Here is a 25000-nt window from a genome sequence, read left to right on the forward strand (position 1 = left end):
AGGCTAAAATAATCGGATTGATTTTTTCCAAACTCACTAAAACGCGTAACAGTATGCAACGCGCGTACATCCATTCATAATTGCCAGTGTTCATTTCTCCCCGAATCGACTACAACATTGAAACTGCTATTTTGAGTAAATTCTGATCAAAAATATAATACTTTATCCATTGCTAAATCTGCGTATACATGTAGATAAGCTAACAATTCACTTGTTTTTAAGGTGGGCACACTCATACACTCGTAATACCTTATTTGCTGCTGCTTCGAAATTATAAGAAATCCACCATATGAAAAACATACATCAATTTCAATGATATTTTGGTTATTTTGAAGGAATATAAATGGTACATTTGAAAAATAGAACAATGACTTGTTCCTTCACACTTCTGCATTAAAAGTTTTGCATAAAAGTCAACGGTTTCGTCAAAAAACAGGGGTGTCCATTTCGCCCCGGGTGTTCATTATGCCCCTAATACCCCTACTGGGAAAAACATCAAATAAATCAAAAACCACTGTAATCTTATTCAAGCAAAATTATTCTTAAACGCCAAATATAGATCCTCTTAAGCGAAAAAGATTTGAAGTGATCTTTAGAATGATCATAAAGCAAAAGGGAAGGTATGACGAAGCCACACTACGAATTTTCAAGCGCACACATCTGAAGAACCGAATGTAGGTTTGCGCTGATAAGTTGATCGATTGATTAACTGCTGGTGGTTGTCAATAGATCAACTTTTCAGCGCAATCCGTAGTTTGATTCTTCTGATTTGTGCTCTGGAAAATTCCAGGTTTGATTTCACTTTGACTAAAACATTTTAGGCTATCTGGCAGTTTCTAGGATATTCTTAAAGCTAAATAGATTGCCGATTGGTATTTTGGATGGCAAATCTTAAAATAAGGTGCATTACATCATTTCAGTAGCTCTATGCGAAGGTCGAACACGAGTACGACCGCTGCCAAATTCACGACGTCAAGATCATTATAGGAGACCTAAACACTCAGTTAGGCAAGGAGGCCGAAGTCAGACCACCGTATTGCGAAATTCAGCGCCCATCAGCTGACGAACGAAACGAAAGGCGTGGACGGACGGGCGTGGAGTGGTTGAAAAGTGGAAGCAGCATTTTGATGAACACTTGAACGTGGCATAGAATGAAGAACTTCTGAGCAATTATCAGTGGTTCTCCATTGCCAAAGCATCTTCTGTCGTTAATCACGTTAAGCTTGAGCTGAGCTTGTTGCCTATACTGCTTAACATTGCTCTAAAAGGTCTAATACAACGAGTCAGGATTAACAACCGAAGCACGATTTTTACGAAATCGCGTCAATTTGTCTGCTATGTGGATGACATTATTGCCACTTAGAGGAGGTGTGAAAATCCAAAGATGTTTCAGGGTGCTTGAAAAGAATCTTGAAAGTTATAAGGATTCGGTGGCCAGGGTATATTGCGAGAGTTTCGAGAATGCATTATTCTATGGTTTGACTATGATTATGATTATGCAGAAGCAATGCATGATGCATTTTAAATGTGTAATACGTTCTAATACCTACTACATAAATATTAAATAATTTTTCATTTTTTTTTTTGCGTCGTACCAAATCAACACTAGGTATAAACAAAGAGTCTATCCGAAAATCAAATTTCGTCGTGCTAGGAAATCGATCCAGTCTGATCAGCCAAACAAAACTACATTATGCCTCAATCGGTCCACCATTGTCTACGTTTCATCCAACACGGTTTCCTACAAATTAAAAAAAAAATGAAGATCGAAGAAAATGAACGCAGCAGCTGATGATGAAGCCGATGATTAATCTAATGCCTCGCAGTGGACCTTGGCGCATGTTGTGTGTGCAATGGCCACTCTACACTCTTATATGCCTATGTACAATATCGTTGAGGTAGCAGTAGAGCGCAATCAGCCATGGTGGAGGATGATGACGGCGCGCGAGGCGACGACGACGGTGAATCACAACGCACTGACGGCTGTCGTCAGGAGAATGGTTGCGTGGAAATGCCCAGCGCGCTGTATAAGATTGACTCAGTGCTCAGGAGGATACGAAAATTTCCGACCTTGGTCAGGCTTCTGATTGTGATGACGATCTGCTGGTGGAAAATATTGTTACAGAGCTACATATGAGCTATACAACTTTTGTGGATAATATAAGCAGCAATAATTAATATTAATATAGCCAAAAGAATTTCTGCAAAATAGTAGATTTTGTTCTTTTTTTGCCTTCTCCACTTAGGTACTTTTGATTTTCTAACCCCCAATAACGCATCAAAACTCCTACAACTCGATTGTTGAGTTCTGAAAAGAAAAATCTGTTAGAATAAGCGAGAGAGCGAGATTTATCACAACAAATTAATTTTTCATCGAAAAAATGGCATTCATCAAATTTATGATCATAACTACGTATTAGACCTCTTCATAAAAAATGAAATTTCTCGAATTCAGCCAGTCACCCCCACATCTTAATTCTAATGCTGAAACAAACTTCTGGTCAAATTTTCAGCTAAATTGGTGAAGATTTCCAGGTGCCTCAAGTCAAAATTGTGTTTTTTGGTCATTTTTCGCCTTTAAAAAATGCCCGTGGAGGCTAGAAGCCATATAAAATATCGTGGTAACCCTTAAATGAAAGATATGTCTGTTCCTTACAACTTTTGTGACCATTATGTACTGATAGGAGGATGTTTTGATCATATTTATCCGTTTTTCAGACATGCAAGTATGCTAAAAAGTTACATTTTACAACAGTTTTTGTTCTACGAAATTCAAACACTCAATTTTTATCAAAAGTTTCAAACCATTATATGATTACCCACAATATTCTGAACAATATTGCCATACATCATTTTCTTACCCGATCTACGGAAAAAATCACAAAAATCGAAAAGTAGAAGCTATCCTGAGTTTTTTGATACCTGGGGTTGACGCAACTGCTGGCAGGCAGAAAAGTCAAACATAGTAGCTTTGCTTTTTCTTGATGATTGCAATGATTGATCATTGATTCAAGTGACAGGTTGGCACAAGTACACATTGCCTTAACAAAAGTGGCATATAATGTACCTCAGTAGAATATGAGAAATGGTTCAGATGGTAAGGCTTTGGACTGGCAAACCACAGGTTCAAAGTTTGAATATAACACCATTTGCTTAGTTTTTTTTTGTTATGAAGCTGGTAATATCAACTAGCATTTCATTATTTCATTTTACTTGCATTATTATCCCTTTCAATAGTACTAAACTTTGTATACATGATGGCTAGCGTAGGGGAATCCACATGAACTAGCGCATGCATGTACGCATCATTCTGACAGAATGATAAAACCTTCATTGTGTGCGTAGTTGAAAATCGGACACGCTAAATAACTAATTTATTTCTTAATCCGTACTTCGGTTCTTACGTCGGACTGGTTGGCTGAGTAGCGGATCACATCCGCTCATAAGGATCAAATCACATCGTCGGATGACATCTTCCGACGCGAGGTTCGACGTTAGGTTTAACGCTTAGATTTGTAGGAAAACCATTGCAAAAAAAAAATGAAAAGCACATTTGACATAAATTCAAACTCTGAACCTTTGGTTTGCCAGTCCAAAGCCTTACCATCTGAACCATTTCTCATATTCTACTGAAGTACATTATATGCCACTTTTGTTAAGGCAATGTGTACTTGTGCCAACCTGTCACTTGAATCAATGATCAATCATTGCAATCATCAAGAAAAAGCAAAGCTACTATGTTTGACTTTTCTGCCTGCCAGCAGTTGCGTCCTAGGATAGGATGTGACACCTGCAACTTCTCTGTCTAATTTCACAGCTTGCTGTCTTGTTTTTCCGCGTTGCTAAGATTATTGGTCCCCAAATTGGTCCCTTTTGGGCTGACTAGTTGTCGTATCCTATCCTTGGTTGCGTCAACCCCAGGTATCAAAAAACTCAGGATAGCTTCTACTTTTCGATTTTTGTGATTTTTTCCGTAGATCGGGTAAGAAAATGATGTATGGCAATATTGTTCAGAATATTGTGGGTAATCATATAACGGTTTGAAACTTTTGATAAAAATTGAGTGTTTGAATTTCGTAGAACAAAAACTGTTGTAAAATGTAACTTTTTAGCATACTTGCATGTCTGAAAAACGGATAAATATGATCAAAACATCCTCCTATCAGTACATAATGTTCACAAGAGTTGTAAGGAACAGACATATCTTTCATTTAAGGGTTACCACGATATTTTATATGGCTTCTAGCCTCCACGGGCATTTTTCAAAGGCGAAAAATGACCAAAAAACACAATTTTGACTTGAGGCACCTCGAAATATTCACCAATTTAGCTGAAAATTTGACCAGAAGTTTGTTTCAGTATTAGAATTAAGATGTGGGGGTGACTGGCTGAATTCGAGAAATTTCATTTTTTATGAAGAGGTCTACTACGTATAGAAGTTCCTAGTATTAAATTACAATTTAGACCCCGATTGATCGAGGATCAATTGATCCTCGCTGATCAATATGACCCTGGTTTATGATACAACATTCTAGAACGTAATCACTACAGTTTGATTAAAATAATTTTGATACGATGTCAAGCCAACCGCTCAAAAGCATAGGAAAGCTTTATCGTTTCAAGAAAAACATCCCCTTCATTGCACTATAATGTTTTTATACTCATTTCTTTCAAACAGATCCCTTGTTCAGTATCCCAAACAAGAAATTTGTTAGTGTTGAATAGTTCACACTACATGAACTAAAGCTTTTAAGACGATCAAACTTGCACACAAGTAATGGGTTAAAGTGACTAAAGCTCTCACTTCGCTCGACTTGTACGCTTTGTCGAAGTTGAAAACAGAAAAGCTTTCCAGTCCGACAGAAGCGGTGTCGTGGAATGTGGAGAAAGAATAAAAAAAATAATAATCTATTTGAGGTTTAAAAAGAATTTAGCATACACAATACACATCCATGTGCTAAAACAGTGGTGCTCAAACTGTGGCCCGCAGAGTATTTTGGAAAAAAGTTGATGATGAAATATTATTTTAATGACTTATGACTTAAGACTTATAAAAATATTTGCCTATAGTTTGTTTGTGACGTCATTTTTTGTTACAATATGAATACTCGTAACCATGATCATGATTTGAAAATAATATTCTCCAGGCTCTCTACTGTAGATATCTTTACTTTTATTTATATCATTATTGTTAAACATTTGGCCTAATCGAGATTACATTGAGAACATTATTATGAATGACGTCCAAATAAAATATTTTTACAATTAGTGGAGAGTTGCAAGTTTAAGCAAATATTTTGATAAATTGTGTTTGTAATACTAAATTAGTACTGACAAGTTTAAAATATCAGTTTCTTCTCTAAATTTGCTGAATTTAGAAAATGTTTTGAAGATTACAGCCAAGTAGCGTATGGGTTGCTATGAATCAAATTGAATTCTCGATGTTCATCACATTTTTTGATCAAACTGAGATCTTTAAGGGTTATCAATACTTACTAAAACCTGCAAGAAATGCTTGTCAAAAATATTTTAAAAATCTGTGACTTTACTTTAGAAGATTAGAAAATTCTCATTTCTAAAGTTAATTTATGTTTCCTTTTATTTGAATAATGATTTTTATCCTGTGACCCACGGCTATGGCGAAAAATATGAATTTGGCCCGCAGTATGCTTCAACCTGAGCACCACTATTCTACATGTTTTCTAATAGACATAATTGAGATTTTTAAAGGTACCGTCTACCTCCGTTGGTTTGACCGCATCTAATCTGAACACTTTTTAGTTTGACCCCCTCTAATATACAAGCTTTAGACAAAACCACAATGCAAAGTTTTAGACAAAACCACAATGCAAAAGTCGTCCATACATCGTTTCTTGATTGCACGCTTCTGAGCTGAGAAAATAGCAAGTGAGTGTAACTCTTTGCAAGTAAGTGTTCCCATCCCTGGTTCAAACTAAAAATGAACCTCGTTGGTTTGCATGAGGTGTCGTACAAACCAACGGGGGTAGACGGTATTGCCGAGTTTTATGGATCCGTCTCAGGCGAAACCATTGTAGAGTCATCGCCAACCAATCAGCTGGTGGGAGTCTGACATTTCTCCGATCTTCAGACATTTTGTTTTTGCGAGTCAGCTGCAAGTCTAGGATTCTTTATTAAGCGAAGCATACCCACTAGACCGGCCCACATTTGTATGAAGCGAAAACAAAGTTTTCAAAATTCACGGGGCACCCTCTAGAATCGTGCCTTGGGATGAGAAGAACAATCTGTGAAAGATTCAGCTCAATCGGTTTAAAACTGAGCTGGCGCAAATGAGTTGAAGGTTTGTATGGGATTCTCAGTCCAAATATATGGGAAATTGTATGACCTCCAGTCTCTCATACAGCACGCCGGTATGGCGAGTTCGATTTAACTCAGAATTGAAAGAGTAGCAGTTGATACCCTAATGAACAACATTGTAGAAGACCATATCATGATAAAACTTAATTTAGTTGCGGTTTTAGCCAACGAAATCAGGATTAGGACATCTTCCCCCGTTTACTCTCGGCTGTTACATGCAGCACGTGTTTGCCGTTCGAAACTTGCTCACTAAATCATAGGCGGCTATGTTGTCCTTCATTTCCATTGCTCACGCATGTGGGTGAGTATCGAAACAATGTAGAATTACATAGCTGCCTATGATGTAGCGCGCAAGCTACGGCCGACCAACACGTGCTGCATAAATATAACAACCGAGAGTAAACGGGGGAAGATGTCCTCATCCTGATTTCTTTGGCTAAAACCGCAACTAAATTAAGTTTTATCATAATATGGTCTTCTACAAAGTTGTTCATTAGGGTATCAACTGCTATTCTTTCAATTATGGGTCAAATCGAACTCGCCAAACCGGCGTGCTGTATGAGACACTGGATGGCATCCAATTTCCCATATATTTGGACTGAGAATCCCATACAAACCTTCAACTCATTTGCGCCAGCTCAGTTTTCAACCGATTGAGCTGAATCTTTCACAGATTGTTCTTCTTATTCAAAGGCGCGATTCTAGAGGGTGCCCCGTGGAATTTTTCAACATTTTTGTATTTGGGCCGGTCTAATACCCACACACTAGTGTGGACCTACCACCTTTGGCATCGGAAGGTGGCCGAGCACCGCGGCATGCGGATTGTTCAAGCGGAATAAGCCTAGGCTTGGCGGGGGCCAGCAATGGGCTCTGCTGGGTCTCATCAGAAATTCCATGCATCCTTTTTTTGCTTCTAAACCATAGGGGGAGAATCGGCTTTAGGACATTTGGTCGAATGACATTTGGTCGAAAGTACGTTTGGTCGAAAGGACATTTGGTCGAATGTACATTTGGTCGAAACCCATTTTGTGGAAGACGAAGCATATGACATTTAGTCGAATGGACATCTGGTCGAAAGGTACCAACCGATGAAAAGAGATTTAAGTGCAAAAAAATATTATAGATTTCGATATCTAAACTCATTTGTTACTGAGCTTATTTGGTTGAAAGTGTGTTTGGTCGTATGAACGTTAATTCGTATAGCAATTTATTCGTGTTAAATAATATCAAACATGAAAAGGTAACTTGTTTCGCAATTTAGTTGTCGTTGGCATTGGTGAAATGTTGATTTTTCATCGAAAGTTTCTCCTTATTTATATTTTATCTTGGATCTTCTTTCAAGTTTCATCATTTCATTGCGTTTTTGTGTAGCACATACTGGCTTTTACATCAAAGGTTTCTCCTTCTTTTCAACATATGCTGTTCTTTCAAGTTTGTTATTTATGCTGACAGTGGACATTATGGTTGTTATTTTTTTCATCGATGATTTTTCCTTCTTTTGAACATAGGCTATTCTTTCAAGTTCCGTATTTGTATTATGTTTGAATATTATAGCTGCTGTCTTTTTTCTCATGTATTTTTCCTTCTTTGAAACATAGGCTATTCTTTCAAGTTTATTAACCCTCCTAGGATGTTAGATTTTTCGCAGCACGATGGCGTAATGCACGTTCAGCGTGCCTGTCATATTGACCCCAACATCGTTTTCCTGTACCAACCGCTGAATGTTTCAGAAGAAATTTTTCCTCAGTTTATGTAGCTGTTCTTCATTAGCTGATGCCTTTTTTTTTAAGATATTTTTCCTTCTTTTAAACATAGGCTGTTCTTTAATTTAGTAATTCACTTGAACTGAACACGAGTCGAAAATGATATAAATGCTTGCAATGTTTTGATTGAAACGTAATAGTCATTTAACTTGCGTGTCAGAGTTTTTACTGCTCAAGAACGCCCGTTCAGATACCGATTCAGCTCCGAACTCATATGTGCTTACTCTATCGATACGTTATGCGAATAAACTGGTCCGGTCATCCGGAGTTTCAGAAAATCCGTAAATATAAATATACATTGTGAGGTTGAGGTGTAGGCAAGTGTTATTGATTGCCATGACTTTTTGAGATTTTTTTTCTGTAATAGCCACCTGATGAACTGATGACAAGACTGATTGGACAAGACTATTGGTTTATGATCTTTGATGGTTATTATCAGTGCTGGGAAAAATCGCGAAGTTCATTCTGCGGATTCAAAACTGTTCAAATCACAGCTACCCATGGTTATGAATGCAAAACCGTTCGCTACCGTAGCTTAGTTTGTTGAATTTCATTAGAAACCCTATGTTGCTACGGTAGTTCGCTACAGTAGGTCGTTATGTCATTGTACTAATGGGATTCTGTAAACGGCTCAAGCTACGGGACACGGCTTTGGGATAATTTGGTGAAAAGTTGAGTAGGAGTTGATGAATCAGTTGGGCTCCCGGGGACAAGACAACTGGAGAATCAATACATTAATGGATATTAAGGGGACGGAGGTGTTGCTAGCAGAATCGGACTGACAATCGGGTGGACTGCATTTTTGAGTAAAGGACATGGGCACCGAAATCGTCGAATATCGGCTTTGTGGCTTCTCAAACTTGAGAAAAAAGCTAAATATTTTCTAAATACTATATAAGAACAAGAGTACATCTAGTTATGATTCAGATTTTTTTTTATTTTGATGGTGGTAGCCTTTCTGAGGAACGGTACGCCGCCGCCGCCGCCGCCGACACGCCAATGCTTCCTGGCGTCTAACATCATAATCAAAACCTGACTTCACCAGTGCACCATCATGCATTGCATATACATAATATACTTTATACATGAGGTATTAGGGAGCCGAAATCCGGCTAAATCACGGATAAGGCCAACGAGAATCAAAGGGAGTATCGATGATTGAAAGACCTTTGACACCTGCGACGCCGCAACTAAGGTTTTTTTTTGAACCGGTCTAAAAATGGACCAGTCTAACATGAGCATAATTGCAGCATGACAGTTCTTGCGCGTTAGTAGTGGTAGGTAAAATAGAGGTAAGATGAGAGTAAATAAGCGATAGATTGATAGAGCAAGCGATAAACAAACAAGAGCCGAACTACAGTTTCGCCATTGTATACAAACTGGATTGATAGTTCTGCAAATAAGTTGAATTTTATCGCGCCAAATAATTAGTGGTTGGAAGTGTGTTGAAAACTTAAAACAGGATAAGAGTGTGGGAAATTAGTGGGTAGAATCCGTAAGTAAACATGTATAGTGAAAACGTGTGAATTTGGCCAGAAAAATAGTGTAAATACTTACCTGTCTACTTTCCCAGGTGTGCAATTAACGATACCTGGTGACACCTGAAACAAGGAGAAATAACCAAAACTTACCGTGCAAGTGGTTACTATTGTAAGTAGATGCATGAAAAGAGAAACTATGCAAAATAAGTTCACCATTTCGAACCGTTTGTGATTCCACTAGCATCCACGCAACAATCCTCCAATTTAGGGTAACAGCACCTAACTTAAACCAGCCATAATTGAAGAGTAGAAAGAAGTCGTGGCAGAGGAAACCACTTAATTGTAAGTTGTTAGTAATTAAGTTTGTGTTGTCAATTGTGCTAATTGTTTTTTTTTTTGTTAATAAATTCCACAGTTTAAGCGTTGCTACAAAAAACTTGAGCTGCTCTAAAAACCTGGTTTCCCTCTCGGGAACATTCTTAAAAATTAAGTGACACCCGCGAAGTGACTTCCCCGAAGTTGTGTCAAGTGAGGAGTGAAAACCTGCAGCAAGATGGCTTCCGATGCAGAATCCACCCACGACCAAACCATCATGGACCTCACGGCGACTCCGTGCGCCATCTGTGGCCCATCTACGCGCGACGAAGTGATGGTCGGCTGTGACGGATGCTCGGGATGGTTCCACATCCGTTGCGTGGGCATCGAGGAGGGCAAACTGCCGAAGAAGTGGTACTGCCAAAACAAGGCCTGCCAGGAGAAGGCCCAGGAGTACCAGCAGAAGCAGAAAGACGCCAAGAAGCAGGCTCGCACCCGGAAAAACGGCAACGAGTCTGACAAATCCAGCGTCAGCTCTCGCCTAGTTTCGTCTAGCGTGGAAGCGAAGGTGCGAGCGCTAGAAGAGAAGCAGAAGCGACAGTACGAGGAGATGGAGGCGGAGCTACTGCTGCAGAAAAAGGAAAGGGAGATGCAGCGTGCGTTCGAGCAGCGAAAGACGGAGTTGGAGCTGCAGATGCGCGCTGAAGAAGAAGAAGAACAAAGGGCATGGCGAGTGGAGATGCTCCAGAAGAAGAAGGAGCAGATTCAGCGGCTGAAGGCGAACAGAGAACCGTCCTTTGAGATGCAAATGGCGGCCATGGATGAGGAGCTAGCGGAACTTTCGAGTCAAAAGTCGAAGCCGGCGCCGAAAGTAGTCAAGGACGTTTCGCGAGCGAGTCCTTCCGGCAAAATCAACAAAAACGTGTTGAAGCGGGGAAAGGCGAACGTGAAGAAGCCAACGCGAGACTACGAGAGCACCGACGGGGAAGACGAGGGCGACGAAAGCTCCGACGATTCCGATCTGTCAACCCAGAGTTCGGATTCTCCCATGGAAGCCAGGGCGAGAAAAAGCGTTCCAAGGAAGACGTGCAAGAAAGTGGGCAGTGTCAGCCAAAACGGGCTGGGGAAGCAGCAGACCGGACCGACGAAGGCCCAGCTGGCCGCGAGGATGGGGTTAACGTACAAACTCCCAAAATTCTCCGGCAAACCAGCGCAATGGCCATTGTTCTACGCGGCCTACAAAGTGTCCAACGATGTCTGCGGTTACATGAACCACGAGAACTTGATGCGCCTACAGGAAGCCCTGGAAGGCGACGCTCTCGAGCTGGTGTCCGGGCAGTTGCTACTTCCCGAAACCATTCCGCAGGTCATCGAGAAGCTGCGACGGCACTTCGGCCGCCCGGAACAACTGCTTCAATGCCTGCTGGACAAGGTGAATCGGCTGGAACCCCCGAGGCCGGACAATCTGAGGAGTTTTGTTCCATTCGGAAACACAGTGGAGCAACTCTGCGGCCATCTGGAGGCAGCGGATCTACGGCAACACCTCGTCAACCCGCTGCTGATAAAGTCGCTGGTTGCCAAGCTGCCGGATCGGGAAAAGCGTGAGTGGGTTCATTACCGGCGAGGTCGAGGGGAAACAACCTTGAGGACGCTGACGGATTTCCTGATGGACATCGTGGCAGATGCCTGCGAAGCTAATGTTGACGCGGAGTTCAACCCACCGCCATCGTCCGAATCAGATTCCCAATCCGAAGAGGAGAGTTCGAATGAGGCTGGGCTATACTGTCACTGCGAAGCCAGCAGTTCGACCTACAACACAAGTGAAGAGAGTAAGCTGAAACCGTGCAAGATGTGCCAATCCAAGGATCATCGTCTGCAGCACTGCGCGGATTTCAAGAAGTTGCGGTACGATGAGCGTTTGAAGCTGGTGACGCACGAGAAGTTATGCCATGTCTGCCTCAACGAGCACGACGGGCAGTGCAAATTGAAAATCCGCTGCAACATCGGCGACTGCAGAGAGTTCCACAACTCACTCATGCATCCGGTCGGAAACACGGTCGGGCTGAGTGCACCCATAAGGACAAACTGCACGGTCTTGTTCCGGATCGTTCCGGTACAGCTGCACTGCGGAGGCAGAACAGTTTCCGTGTTGGCGTTCCTGGACGAAGGAGCATCCGTCACGCTAGTGGAGAAAAAGCTCGCCGACCGTCTGGGCGCGGTCGGAGTACAAGAGCGATTGACCATCCGGTGGACGGGAAACACGTCGAGAGTGGAGGATTCCCGAAGAATGAGTCTGTGGGCGTCGGGAACAGGCGCTGCTGCCGGCGGTAAGATGCTGTTGCACACAGTGCACACGGTGGACAAATTGATGCTGCCACATCAAAGGTTGGATTCTGAGGAGTTTGCAGCACAGTACGAGCACATGCGAGGGCTGCCCATCGAATCGTACGACGGACAACCGCAGTTGCTGATTGGTGTGAACAACATCCACGCGTTCGTACCGGTAGAAGCTAAGGTGGGTACGCCAATGGAACCGATTGCTGTTTGCACCAAACTAGGATGGACGGTCTATGGGCCGCGACAACAAACCCCAGCGGCGGCCGACAACTATCTCGGTTACCACCGGCAGGTAACAAACGAGGATCTGCCACCCGAGAGTTATTTTGCGTCGAAAGAATCAGTGGTGACAATTTCACGGGGCACCGTAGCGAAGAAATGGGCCCAGCGAATAAGAGAGCGAACCACCCAACTCGTCGGCGATCGCTGCGAAGCCGAATCGCTGTCGAAGACCCGGAGACAAGAAATTACAACGTGTCGTCATCCGGACAGATCTGGAAAAATCGCCACGAACATGGCGGTTCTCGTCCCGAACGCAAGAAGACAGGCTGAACAACAAAATAGGCGGGTTCGAAATCCGAAACGGGATGATCAACTCGCCGGAAGCTCGACGGTGCCTGGAAAAGGCAAAACCGACGACACCGACGCATTTGATAGCGAAGGAGAGAGTCCTAGGAGCGATCAGGGATCCAAGTGGGGATCAGCGTTTTCGGCTCGCTTTTCGACGAGGCACCGCGGCGAGTTGTTGCCGCAGCTGTACGAGGAAAAGCGGCCGTCGAGAAAGCTCGTCGCAAGTGGCGCAAAACCAGAGGAAGTCAAAATCGATGGGCGAAAGGAGAAGTGTGTGGTGATGCGCGCGCTCGATGAGGGGCGCAAATTGTCGGGCGAAATTCTGCCAACGACACTAGCGGAAGCGGCTGGCAGTGGTTCAATTCAGCAGGCGGTCGACGAGTGCAATTATTCGTGGTCGACGGGAAACCCCGGAAGTGTTCTAGATGGATCTTCAACGTTGCGGTAATCATGGTCTCAGACGGACAATCTCGATAGACCAACGTGAGGACGTAGATGGTAAAGTGCAGAGACAAGACGTAGTGAAGCTTGCGGCGTTAAGTAATGTAAATCCGGAAATGCCGGATGTTACGGGCTGGGGTGTTGCGACGCCGCAACTAAGGTTTTTTTTTGAACCGGTCTAAAAATGGACCAGTCTAACATGAGCATAATTGCAGCATGACAGTTCTTGCGCGTTAGTAGTGGTAGGTAAAATAGAGGTAAGATGAGAGTAAATAAGCGATAGATTGATAGAGCAAGCGATAAACAAACAAGAGCCGAACTACAGTTTCGCCATTGTATACAAACTGGATCGATAGTTCTGCAAATAAGTTGAATTTTATCGCGCCAAATAATTAGTGGTTGGAAGTGTGTTGAAAACTTAAAACAGGATAAGAGTGTGGGAAATTAGTGGGTAGAATCCGTAAGTAAACATGTATAGTGAAAACGTGTGAATTTGGCCAGAAAAATAGTGTAAATACTTACCTGTCTACTTTCCCAGGTGTGCAATTAACGATACCTGGTGACACCTGAAACAAGGAGAAATAACCAAAACTTACCGTGCAAGTGGTTACTATTGTAAGTAGATGCATGAAAAGAGAAACTATGCAAAATAAGTTCACCATTTCGAACCGTTTGTGATTCCACTAGCATCCACGCAACAATCCTCCAATTTAGGGTAACAGCACCTAACTTAAACCAGCCATAATTGAAGAGTAGAAAGAAGTCGTGGCAGAGGAAACCACTTAATTGTAAGTTGTTAGTAATTAAGTTTGTGTTGTCAATTGTGCTAATTGTTTTTTTTTTTGTTAATAAATTCCACAGTTTAAGCGTTGCTACAAAAAACTTGAGCTGCTCTAAAAACCTGGTTTCCCTCTCGGGAACATTCTTAAAAATTAAGTGACACCCGCGAAGTGACTTCCCCGAAGTTGTGTCAAGTGAGGAGTGAAAACCTGCAGCAAGATGGCTTCCGATGCAGAATCCACCCACGACCAAACCATCATGGACCTCACGGCGACTCCGTGCGCCATCTGTGGCCCATCTACGCGCGACGAAGTGATGGTCGGCTGTGACGGATGCTCGGGATGGTTCCACATCCGTTGCGTGGGCATCGAGGAGGGCAAACTGCCGAAGAAGTGGTACTGCCAAAACAAGGCCTGCCAGGAGAAGGCCCAGGAGTACCAGCAGAAGCAGAAAGACGCCAAGAAGCAGGCTCGCACCCGGAAAAACGGCAACGAGTCTGACAAATCCAGCGTCAGCTCTCGCCTAGTTTCGTCTAGCGTGGAAGCGAAGGTGCGAGCGCTAGAAGAGAAGCAGAAGCGACAGTACGAGGAGATGGAGGCGGAGCTACTGCTGCAGAAAAAGGAAAGGGAGATGCAGCGTGCGTTCGAGCAGCGAAAGACGGAGTTGGAGCTGCAGATGCGCGCTGAAGAAGAAGAAGAACAAAGGGCATGGCGAGTGGAGATGCTCCAGAAGAAGAAGGAGCAGATTCAGCGGCTGAAGGCGAACAGAGAACCGTCCTTTGAGATGCAAATGGCGGCCATGGATGAGGAGCTAGCGGAACTTTCGAGTCAAAAGTCGAAGCCGGCGCCGAAAGTAGTCAAGGACGTTTCGCGAGCGAGTCCTTCCGGCAAAATCAACAAAAACGTGTTGAAGCGGGGAAAGGCGAACGTGAAGAAGCCAACGCGAGACTACGAGAGCACCGACGGGGAAGACGAGGGCGACGAAAGCTCCGACGATTCCGATCTGTCAACCCAGAGTTCGGATTCTCCCATGGAAGCCAGGGCGAGAAAAAGCGTTCCAAGGAAGACGTGCAAGAAAGTGGGCAGTGTCAGCCAAAACGGGCTGGGGAAGCAGCAGACCGGACCGACGAAGGCCCAGCTGGCCGCGAGGATGGGGTTAACGTACAAACTCCCAAAATTCTCCGGCAAACCAGCGCAATGGCCATTGTTCTACGCGGCCTACAAAGTGTCCAACGATGTCTGCGGTTACATGAACCACGAGAACTTGATGCGCCTACAGGAAGCCCTGGAAGGCGACGCTCTCGAGCTGGTGTCCGGGCAGTTGCTACTTCCCGAAACCATTCCGCAGGTCATCGAGAAGCTGCGACGGCACTTCGGCCGCCCGGAACAACTGCTTCAATGCCTGCTGGACAAGGTGAATCGGCTGGAACCCCCGAGGCCGGACAATCTGAGGAGTTTTGTTCCATTCGGAAACACAGTGGAGCAACTCTGCGGCCATCTGGAGGCAGCGGATCTACGGCAACACCTCGTCAACCCGCTGCTGATAAAGTCGCTGGTTGCCAAGCTGCCGGATCGGGAAAAGCGTGAGTGGGTTCATTACCGGCGAGGTCGAGGGGAAACAACCTTGAGGACGCTGACGGATTTCCTGATGGACATCGTGGCAGATGCCTGCGAAGCTAATGTTGACGCGGAGTTCAACCCACCGCCATCGTCCGAATCAGATTCCCAATCCGAAGAGGAGAGTTCGAATGAGGCTGGGCTATACTGTCACTGCGAAGCCAGCAGTTCGACCTACAACACAAGTGAAGAGAGTAAGCTGAAACCGTGCAAGATGTGCCAATCCAAGGATCATCGTCTGCAGCACTGCGCGGATTTCAAGAAGTTGCGGTACGATGAGCGTTTGAAGCTGGTGACGCACGAGAAGTTATGCCATGTCTGCCTCAACGAGCACGACGGGCAGTGCAAATTGAAAATCCGCTGCAACATCGGCGACTGCAGAGAGTTCCACAACTCACTCATGCATCCGGTCGGAAACACGGTCGGGCTGAGTGCACCCATAAGGACAAACTGCACGGTCTTGTTCCGGATCGTTCCGGTACAGCTGCACTGCGGAGGCAGAACAGTTTCCGTGTTGGCGTTCCTGGACGAAGGAGCATCCGTCACGCTAGTGGAGAAAAAGCTCGCCGACCGTCTGGGCGCGGTCGGAGTACAAGAGCGATTGACCATCCGGTGGACGGGAAACACGTCGAGAGTGGAGGATTCCCGAAGAATGAGTCTGTGGGCGTCGGGAACAGGCGCTGCTGCCGGCGGTAAGATGCTGTTGCACACAGTGCACACGGTGGACAAATTGATGCTGCCACATCAAAGGTTGGATTCTGAGGAGTTTGCAGCACAGTACGAGCACATGCGAGGGCTGCCCATCGAATCGTACGACGGACAACCGCAGTTGCTGATTGGTGTGAACAACATCCACGCGTTCGTACCGGTAGAAGCTAAGGTGGGTACGCCAATGGAACCGATTGCTGTTTGCACCAAACTAGGATGGACGGTCTATGGGCCGCGACAACAAACCCCAGCGGCGGCCGACAACTATCTCGGTTACCACCGGCAGGTAACAAACGAGGATCTGCCACCCGAGAGTTATTTTGCGTCGAAAGAATCAGTGGTGACAATTTCACGGGGCACCGTAGCGAAGAAATGGGCCCAGCGAATAAGAGAGCGAACCACCCAACTCGTCGGCGATCGCTGCGAAGCCGAATCGCTGTCGAAGACCCGGAGACAAGAAATTACAACGTGTCGTCATCCGGACAGATCTGGAAAAATCGCCACGAACATGGCGGTTCTCGTCCCGAACGCAAGAAGACAGGCTGAACAACAAAATAGGCGGGTTCGAAATCCGAAACGGGATGATCAACTCGCCGGAAGCTCGACGGTGCCTGGAAAAGGCAAAACCGACGACACCGACGCATTTGATAGCGAAGGAGAGAGTCCTAGGAGCGATCAGGGATCCAAGTGGGGATCAGCGTTTTCGGCTCGCTTTTCGACGAGGCACCGCGGCGAGTTGTTGCCGCAGCTGTACGAGGAAAAGCGGCCGTCGAGAAAGCTCGTCGCAAGTGGCGCAAAACCAGAGGAAGTCAAAATCGATGGGCGAAAGGAGAAGTGTGTGGTGATGCGCGCGCTCGATGAGGGGCGCAAATTGTCGGGCGAAATTCTGCCAACGACACTAGCGGAAGCGGCTGGCAGTGGTTCAATTCAGCAGGCGGTCGACGAGTGCAATTATTCGTGGTCGACGGGAAACCCCGGAAGTGTTCTAGATGGATCTTCAACGTTGCGGTAATCATGGTCTCAGACGGACAATCTCGATAGACCAACGTGAGGACGTAGATGGTAAAGTGCAGAGACAAGACGTAGTGAAGCTTGCGGCGTTAAGTAATGTAAATCCGGAAATGCCGGATGTTACGGGCTGGGGTGTTGCGACGCCGCAACTAAGGTTTTTTTTTGAACCGGTCTAAAAATGGACCAGTCTAACATGAGCATAATTGCAGCATGACAGTTCTTGCGCGTTAGTAGTGGTAGGTAAAATAGAGGTAAGATGAGAGTAAATAAGCGATAGATTGATAGAGCAAGCGATAAACAAACAAGAGCCGAACTACAGTTTCGCCATTGTATACAAACTGGATCGATAGTTCTGCAAATAAGTTGAATTTTATCGCGCCAAATAATTAGTGGTTGGAAGTGTGTTGAAAACTTAAAACAGGATAAGAGTGTGGGAAATTAGTGGGTAGAATCCGTAAGTAAACATGTATAGTGAAAACGTGTGAATTTGGCCAGAAAAATAGTGTAAATACTTACCTGTCTACTTTCCCAGGTGTGCAATTAACGATACCTGGTGACACCTGAAACAAGGAGAAATAACCAAAACTTACCGTGCAAGTGGTTACTATTGTAAGTAGATGCATGAAAAGAGAAACTATGCAAAATAAGTTCACCATTTCGAACCGTTTGTGATTCCACTAGCATCCACGCAACAATCCTCCAATTTAGGGTAACAGCACCTAACTTAAACCAGCCATAATTGAAGAGTAGAAAGAAGTCGTGGCAGAGGAAACCACTTAATTGTAAGTTGTTAGTAATTAAGTTTGTGTTGTCAATTGTGCTAATTGTTTTTTTTGTTAATAAATTCCACAGTTTAAGCGTTGCTACAAAAAACTTGAGCTGCTCTAAAAACCTGGTTTCCCTCTCGGGAACATTTGGCAGCTCAGGTGAGATACCATAACCATTGAAGTTTGTTGGGGAGTGGAACTTTCTGCAGCACGAATACACACAAATTGAAAGCAGCTTTTTGGAGCAGAAATTATAATTCCGGAGCAGTGGATGGAGCCACTTTGTTTCACCCGTGCCTACTACAAAGGCATATACGGAGGTATGGTGCTGCCATCTGGATGAAGTTTACTGTTTCGCAAACCTTAATGAGTACTCACATGGAACATCGTATCAACACTATTTCACATTCGAGGTTTGGAAGATCAGTTTGTTACCAGTTCCACGGGGGGGAATGTTACGAATACTCGCATTACGTTTCGTGCTTAGTGGACCTGGCAACCCTGAAACTAAAGTATCGAGGATTCGATCGGAGCTGCCTATTGCAGTGAGATACGGTGATTCGGCAGTGTAATTTTGTCCGTGAGTCCGATAGGAACTACGAGGAGAGTGCACTGTGTTAGGAGAGTTGTTTGTCCCGCGAACCGATACTATTTTGTAAGTTTAATATGTAATGAAATTGTAATAAAAACTTTAGCTAATAATGATAATAAATTGCAGTATCGAAGCTGCTCGAAATAGAAGCTGCTGTTGATAAGGTGTCAATGTTCCGAACGCGACATGCCTCCTAACAAACTTCGATAAAAATAATCCATCCACCACAAGCCTTCCGCCATGGACTGTACGTTGCGAGAACTTTCCCTTCTTGAAGAGAAGAATAAGTTATGGCGGAAGGAACACGCAGAAAGAGTTAAGCGTATGGAACAGTATTATGATCAAGAGATTGCGAATATTGAAGAGGAATTCAAAAGAGCCGTACAGAAACTTAATTCGGATTTCAGCGCTCAGCGGAAAGCAATACTACGGCAAAACAGTGGGTGTGAAGTCAGCAATGGAGCGATGGTGGAATCGATTCCTTCAAGTGATAAAACCCAGCCGAAAAAGTACTGCACGAGAGCAGTGGATCCGAAAAATGCCGACTCTCCCGAAACATCTTCGCAAACAAAACTCTTGTCGAAGCCATCTACTGTTTCACAAAGCGCTATCAACGGCGATCTAGAGTCTATATCTCATCAAGAGCGCAGAGAGATCACCGAAATGCTATCAGCTGGTTCTCCAACAGCTGTTTCGTTTGTGAGCATACAATCTATGACGTCAGCTTTACACAAGCTGGGGAAGAAGCAGACACGTTATTCAATTCCAAAGAATGAAATAATCTACGACCGAGTCTACGACATCAATCCCAGAAAAACAACTATCAACTTTGTGCAGTGCTTCGCTTACGGGGTCTGTGTAAACTACGACGACGCAGATCAGGTAGCTGACCGAGTGCCGTATCCTATGGGGAACGAAAAACAATGCATGCGCGGTAGTAAGCAAAGCAAACATCATCGTTTGAAACCGTTGTTGTTCGATCCCGGTGGTTATCGTTTGAATGATTTGAATGGAGCTCATCAATGCATACAATCACCAGCACGGAAGAGGAGAATGATGATCCGACTAATATGGGACAGGCTTTGCAGCAGAAATTATAATTCCGGAGCAGTGGATGGAGCCACTTTGTTTCACCCGTGCCTACTACAAAGGCATATACGGAGGTATGGTGCTGCCATCTGGATGAAGTTTACTGTTTCGCAAACCTTAATGAGTACTCACATGGAACATCGTATCAACACTATTTCACATTCGAGGTTTGGAAGATCAGTTTGTTACCAGTTCCACGGGGGGGAATGTTACGAATACTCGCATTACGTTTCGTGCTTAGTGGACCTGGCAACCCTGAAACTAAAGTATCGAGGATTCGATCGGAGCTGCCTATTGCAGTGAGATACGGTGATTCGGCAGTGTAATTTTGTCCGTGAGTCCGATAGGAACTACGAGGAGAGTGCACTGTGTTAGGAGAGTTGTTTGTCCCGCGAACCGATACTATTTTGTAAGTTTAATATGTAATGAAATTGTAATAAAAACTTTAGCTAATAATGATAATAAATTGCAGTATCGAAGCTGCTCGAAATAGAAGCTGCTGTTGATAAGGTGTCAATGTTCCGAACGCGACATGCCTCCTAACACAGTGGTTAACGATGCAACAAACGGGCTTCCGGGAGTGTGTCGTCGGGTCTGATTGACGATGGCCCTGATGAGGAACGCTAAATACGATAAATGAATTTCAATGAAACTCACTTGGAGCTCCCGCGTTGAAGTTGCTACTGTAGCAATTTTTTGGATCGCCTACTATATCGATACAAAATTTTTTTTGCCGGATCGAAGAGCCAGCGATACATTCATCAAATTCAAGCAAACTACTGTTACCATTCCCAGCACTGGTTATTATAGCTGACATGCCGAACATGTTATTGAAAATCTGGATTTTCCGAAAACCACAGTAATCAATCCGGTTCACTCGGAAATGCTCCCAATAAAAGATCGAATCCCAAAATTATTCAAATCGAAAAAAATGGCGGATATATAACCATTTCTGTTTTGAGGATACCAGGGTATCATGCAGGCATTTTGCGAATGTAGTTATGTAGAGCTCGCTCGCGTTCCAACTGAAGAATTTTCAAATATTTCTGATCGCAGCGTGCCGAATTTAAACTTGAACGAGTTCAAATGCATCACTATTTTCAAGTTATCCTCTTACGGTAGTATCAATCTGCAAGCAAGTATCATTCGGGTATCGCTAGGTGTGTGTTTGAACTTTCTCACCTACGAAGTAAATATGTAACTACTGATTTGCATTGCTCTAGCAGCGGATGCTACAAGCCGCAGAGCAATATTATTGGCAACGGAATGAAAGTTTTCCAATGACAGGTTCAACGAAAGTTTTTTCCGCTGATCTGCGAATAGTAGCCTCATTAACGTCGACATTCTGCAGTTCACGGGCCATGTGCGCAAGACGTATGGGTGGAATTAAAGTTCTCACGTTCCAAGATTTGATTTTCCAATCGTTATCCTTAAATCGTTGCTTGGTCTGTTGCCGTTAAATCAATTCATTCTCTAGTTTTGCTTTTTCTTGTAGGTTACGGTTTAAAGCAGGCCTACATGGCTACCACCTTGGGTACGCACCTCCCTATTGGGTATTCGGAACGTACCTCCTCAAGCTGAAGTCGAAAATACAACAGTGCGCGGACTGCACTACCTGCTAAGCACATAACTCTTATCTAGCGGTTTTTGTCTTCGACTGGTCTAGTGTCTTTTCATCAGTTAGTGCCTTTCGACCAGATGTCCATTCGACGAATTGTCCGTTCGACTAAATGTCATATGTTTCCTACTCCATAATATGGGTTTCGACCAAATGTCCATTCGACCAAACGTCCGTTCGACCAAATGTACTTTCGACCAAATGTCATTCGACCAAACGTCATTCGACCAAATGTCTTTCGACGAAATGTCATAGATCCATTTCCAAGTGTGGCTTCCCACCGTTCGCCGGAGTTTGCTGTCGTCGCTGACAAGCACACACACGAACTCAAGCGACAACCGTTCGCTGCTGACTGTCTTCGAATGGGGAAGAAGATGAAAAGTGGAAATCAGGAACCCTGGTTCGGGTAGTGTGGGGTTAAGGCCTAAGGGTTCTACAACAAAGGTAAAAGCCAGGACTACTCTCTCCTCGACCCATTAAACACATTTATATGGTCGCCAAACCCTTCGTCTCTCCGGAACCACCAAGAAGGCATTGCTTCAGAGAGGGGCTTGTGCACATCACACCCGCAAGGTTGGCTGCATAGGCTGCAGTAACGAACATCGATGACTCGCTTTGGAGAGTCCATCACGGTAGCATGCTGGCGCTTAGCCAGTTTCCCGCTCAACTGTTTCGCAGTTGCATCAGATGCAGCAGAAGGTTGCTGACAGCAGGATCCAAGGGGCCTGCAACTCCAAACTTTCTAGTATTTCTTGCTCAAGTATACCAGTAGTATCGCTAGTATTTTTTAGTGTGAGCAAAGCATGCCTTGCGTCCATAGCAACGTCCATACGAAAAACAGTTCTCAGAGTTGTTGTCGTCGCTGTCGACTGGTCTTCGCAAACTGAAGATCAATTATTTGGAAGGAGATTCAAAGACATTTCCCAACGCAATGCCAACGTTACTGCAGGATATCTATTCGATTGGTTCATTGATTGTGCAACGCTTCGTAACAGTTCAATCGGGAAATCAAGTTATGCTGCGAATCAAACTCCAAGAGAGGCCGTACTAGGAGGTTCTTTTTTCTGTAGCGATTGACGACATCACGGAAAGAAAAGGATTTACATGGATGAACAACACTAGTTGGAATGCAGATGCACACATGACCGTTGGCAAACGAGTAACGTTGAATGCGGGTTGAGCGGGACTGACGTCTTAACTTCAAAATAGATCCCGGAAAAAAAAGAAAATGGGTAGGCTCAGTGTACCAGTTATGGCTATAGTACCTCAAATTCGCCATAGTTGATTTTCAACCTTTAACGATGCAAATCATGAAGAAAAAATATGTGAACAATGGAACACGTTCATAAAAGATGATTGCACTCATTCAAATTTGACATTTTGCTCAAATTATGATAGAAATAAATCATTTTCCTTAAAATTTCGGCTTCCTTGCACCCTATTTCGCCATAGTGTACCAGTTATGGCAAATCCCATAAGGAATGCATGTAAATAGTGCGAAGTGGAACCGAAATTAAAAAGTATGTTCATAACTGGTACAGGGTTCCTATCATTGGCACACACCGTAATAAATAGTAAAAGTGGGTTTGGCTCAGATTTTATATTTTTACTATCGACGTATCGACGACATTCGTCGGTCTTCTTCTTATTTTTGTAGAAGTAGTTTTCCTTAGGTAATGCGATAACTGGTACAGGCACCCTAATCTTTTTACAAATCCAGCTCCAGCACCTGCACCTGCATCGGCTTATTAGTGCTAGGAGTACGAGTGATAGTCAGCTAGAGCGGTTGAAAATTGACTTCAAAAGTATGTAACCAGTCATGGCGACAAGCGAATAAAATTTGCACGTGGTTCTATTCATTCAGATTTCTAAAAAGAGAACAATAAACAACAATAAATTGTTCAATGACCTATGTGATTATTTCATTTCGTTTGACGGTCTACAACTCCAATCTGCCCAAGGACCCATATAGCCGAGGCGGTAAACGCACGGGTATTCAGCATGACCATGCTGAGGGTGACGGGTTCGATTCCCGGCCGGTCCAGGATCTATTCGTAAAGGAAATTTCCTTGACTTCCTTGGGCATTAAGTATCTTCGTGCCTGCCACACGATATACGCATGCAAAATGGTCATTGGCAGAGGAAGCTCTCAGTTAATAACTGTGGAAGTGCTCATAGAACACTAAGCTGAGATGCAGGCTTTGTCCCAATGAGGAAGTTACGCCAAGAAGAGAGAGAGAACTCCAATCTGCCATCATATTTTTGCTGATTAAAATTAACAAACTGCGGGCAAAAAATCTTATTTCAATCTGCAGCAGATTCATCCATTCTTCTACAAGTATCCTACTCTCATTGCTCTTGATCTTTGTCCAGGAGTCAATAACAGCACGTCTATTAAATAACATTAAGTAAAGTTTTAATATGCAGGTATTCCCAGATTCCGATGGACATTATCATCCTTCTCCAACCAATTGAAAATAATGAATTGCTGTATCCAAGCTGTATCCTCTTGTTTAGCCAAACCAATTCGTTTTGACAGCTTACCAAAATGCTTGGCTCATATATCTACACAAATCAAAGCAACCGGCATGCTTATCCGAAAGTATTGCCGTAGTATTTTCTAGTATTTTGTCATACATGTGAAAGTTTAGAGTTGCAGGCCCCTTGGCAGGATCCCTACCTGCCCCGGCCTTTGCAACCGCGGGCTCGGATCCAATTCAGTAGACCGACGCCACCAGGACTTCCTCTCCGTGGCCACTTAATCGCTGTAAGGGTCGATTTCGACCATAGGGCACCGGCATGACCTACAAACCCGACTCCGAACCCCTAGACCACCTCTTGTACCGCATCTGAACTAGCCATTCTCCGAGTACACATGCCACCTCCTCTGTAGCTCCCAGACGATATGGGTGATAGCCGTTGAAACGGCATTCCAGCCAAACTCATACCTACACATCCTCTGGACAAGATTGTCCAAAGTTGTCCTCCCCGCATGTGGCGAGCATGCGGTCACGCATTGTGCGAAAACGCGAGCACACGAACAAAACCTGTTCCGCCATTTCCTCTGAACCATGACAAACAGGGCATTCGGGAGAATCCGCATGTCCGAAACGGTGTAGATACTGTCGAAAGCAACCATGGCCCGAAAGGACCTGTGTCAGGTGAAATGTTACTTCCCCATGGCGCCTATTAATCCAACTATCTACCCTCTGTATCAACTTATGGGTCCACATTCCTTTGGTGGAACAGTCCCACGCGCGCAGTCAATTGACCATAGAGGCCATCCTGGCAGTCCTGCGTATGTCGCGCATTTCGATGCACCCCATGTCCTCCCTGATAAGGACACCGATATGCACACGGTCTCAAAATCTCGATTATTATCGTATTTTCATGTACCTTTTCTTTCAAAATGATTAGTATTTGGGCTATATATTCATAATCAGAAGACTAGAAAATGGCGAACATTTATCCATACATTTTGTATGGGACTAAAACATGTATGTCCTAAAACAGTATTGTCGCGCTTATCTTTTATTAGAGTCCTGCGGTGGTCGTACGCTCGCAAGGCATACCGCC

At 44.2% G+C, this 25000-nt stretch overlaps 3 protein-coding genes across 11 annotated transcripts in view; all 3 read left to right on the plus strand.

Moving 5' to 3' along the window:
* LOC109432219 (ABC transporter G family member 23) overlaps nucleotides 1–25000 on the plus strand; it is a 270435-nt gene that overhangs the window by 48374 nt on the left and 197061 nt on the right. The gene's annotated exons all lie outside the window — the stretch shown is intronic.
* On the plus strand, nucleotides 9307–13261 carry LOC134285435 (uncharacterized). 3 transcript variants are annotated; one of them, XM_062846144.1, is made up of 3 exons: nucleotides 9307–9749; nucleotides 9822–9922; nucleotides 9996–13261. In XM_062846144.1, exon 3 carries the CDS (start codon nucleotides 10134–10136, stop codon nucleotides 13248–13250), a length of 3117 nt encoding a protein of 1038 aa, XP_062702128.1. In that variant the 5' UTR covers nucleotides 9307–9749; nucleotides 9822–9922; nucleotides 9996–10133; the 3' UTR covers nucleotides 13251–13261. The 3 variants fall into 3 exon arrangements, with proteins under 3 accessions (XP_062702128.1, XP_062702129.1, XP_062702127.1); XM_062846145.1 differs by having other exon boundaries at nucleotides 9307–9594; nucleotides 9673–9749; nucleotides 9822–13261; XM_062846143.1 differs by having other exon boundaries at nucleotides 9307–9922.
* On the plus strand, nucleotides 13782–21685 carry LOC134285434 (uncharacterized). 5 transcript variants are annotated; one of them, XM_062846141.1, is made up of 4 exons: nucleotides 13782–13858; nucleotides 13931–14031; nucleotides 14105–18780; nucleotides 18844–20301. In XM_062846141.1, exon 3 carries the CDS (start codon nucleotides 14243–14245, stop codon nucleotides 17357–17359), a length of 3117 nt encoding a protein of 1038 aa, XP_062702125.1. In that variant the 5' UTR covers nucleotides 13782–13858; nucleotides 13931–14031; nucleotides 14105–14242; the 3' UTR covers nucleotides 17360–18780; nucleotides 18844–20301. The 5 variants fall into 5 exon arrangements, with proteins under 5 accessions (XP_062702125.1, XP_062702126.1, XP_062702122.1 ...); XM_062846142.1 differs by lacking the exons at nucleotides 13782–13858; nucleotides 13931–14031 and having other exon boundaries at nucleotides 14243–17812; nucleotides 17891–17967; nucleotides 18040–18780; XM_062846138.1 differs by lacking the exons at nucleotides 13782–13858; nucleotides 13931–14031 and having other exon boundaries at nucleotides 14243–18780; nucleotides 18844–20215; nucleotides 20279–21685.

The sequence above is a fragment of the Aedes albopictus genome, chromosome 1, assembly GCF_035046485.1.
Source record: "Aedes albopictus strain Foshan chromosome 1, AalbF5, whole genome shotgun sequence".
Lineage (NCBI taxonomy): Eukaryota > Metazoa > Arthropoda > Insecta > Diptera > Culicidae > Aedes > Aedes albopictus.

Bases quoted from the DNA above. Each gene is read 5' to 3' on its own strand.
- LOC134285434 (XM_062846141.1), top strand. From the start codon at position 14,243: ATGGCTTCCGATGCAGAATCCACCCACGACCAAACCATCATGGACCTC.
- LOC134285435 (XM_062846143.1), top strand. From the start codon at position 10,134: ATGGCTTCCGATGCAGAATCCACCCACGACCAAACCATCATGGACCTC.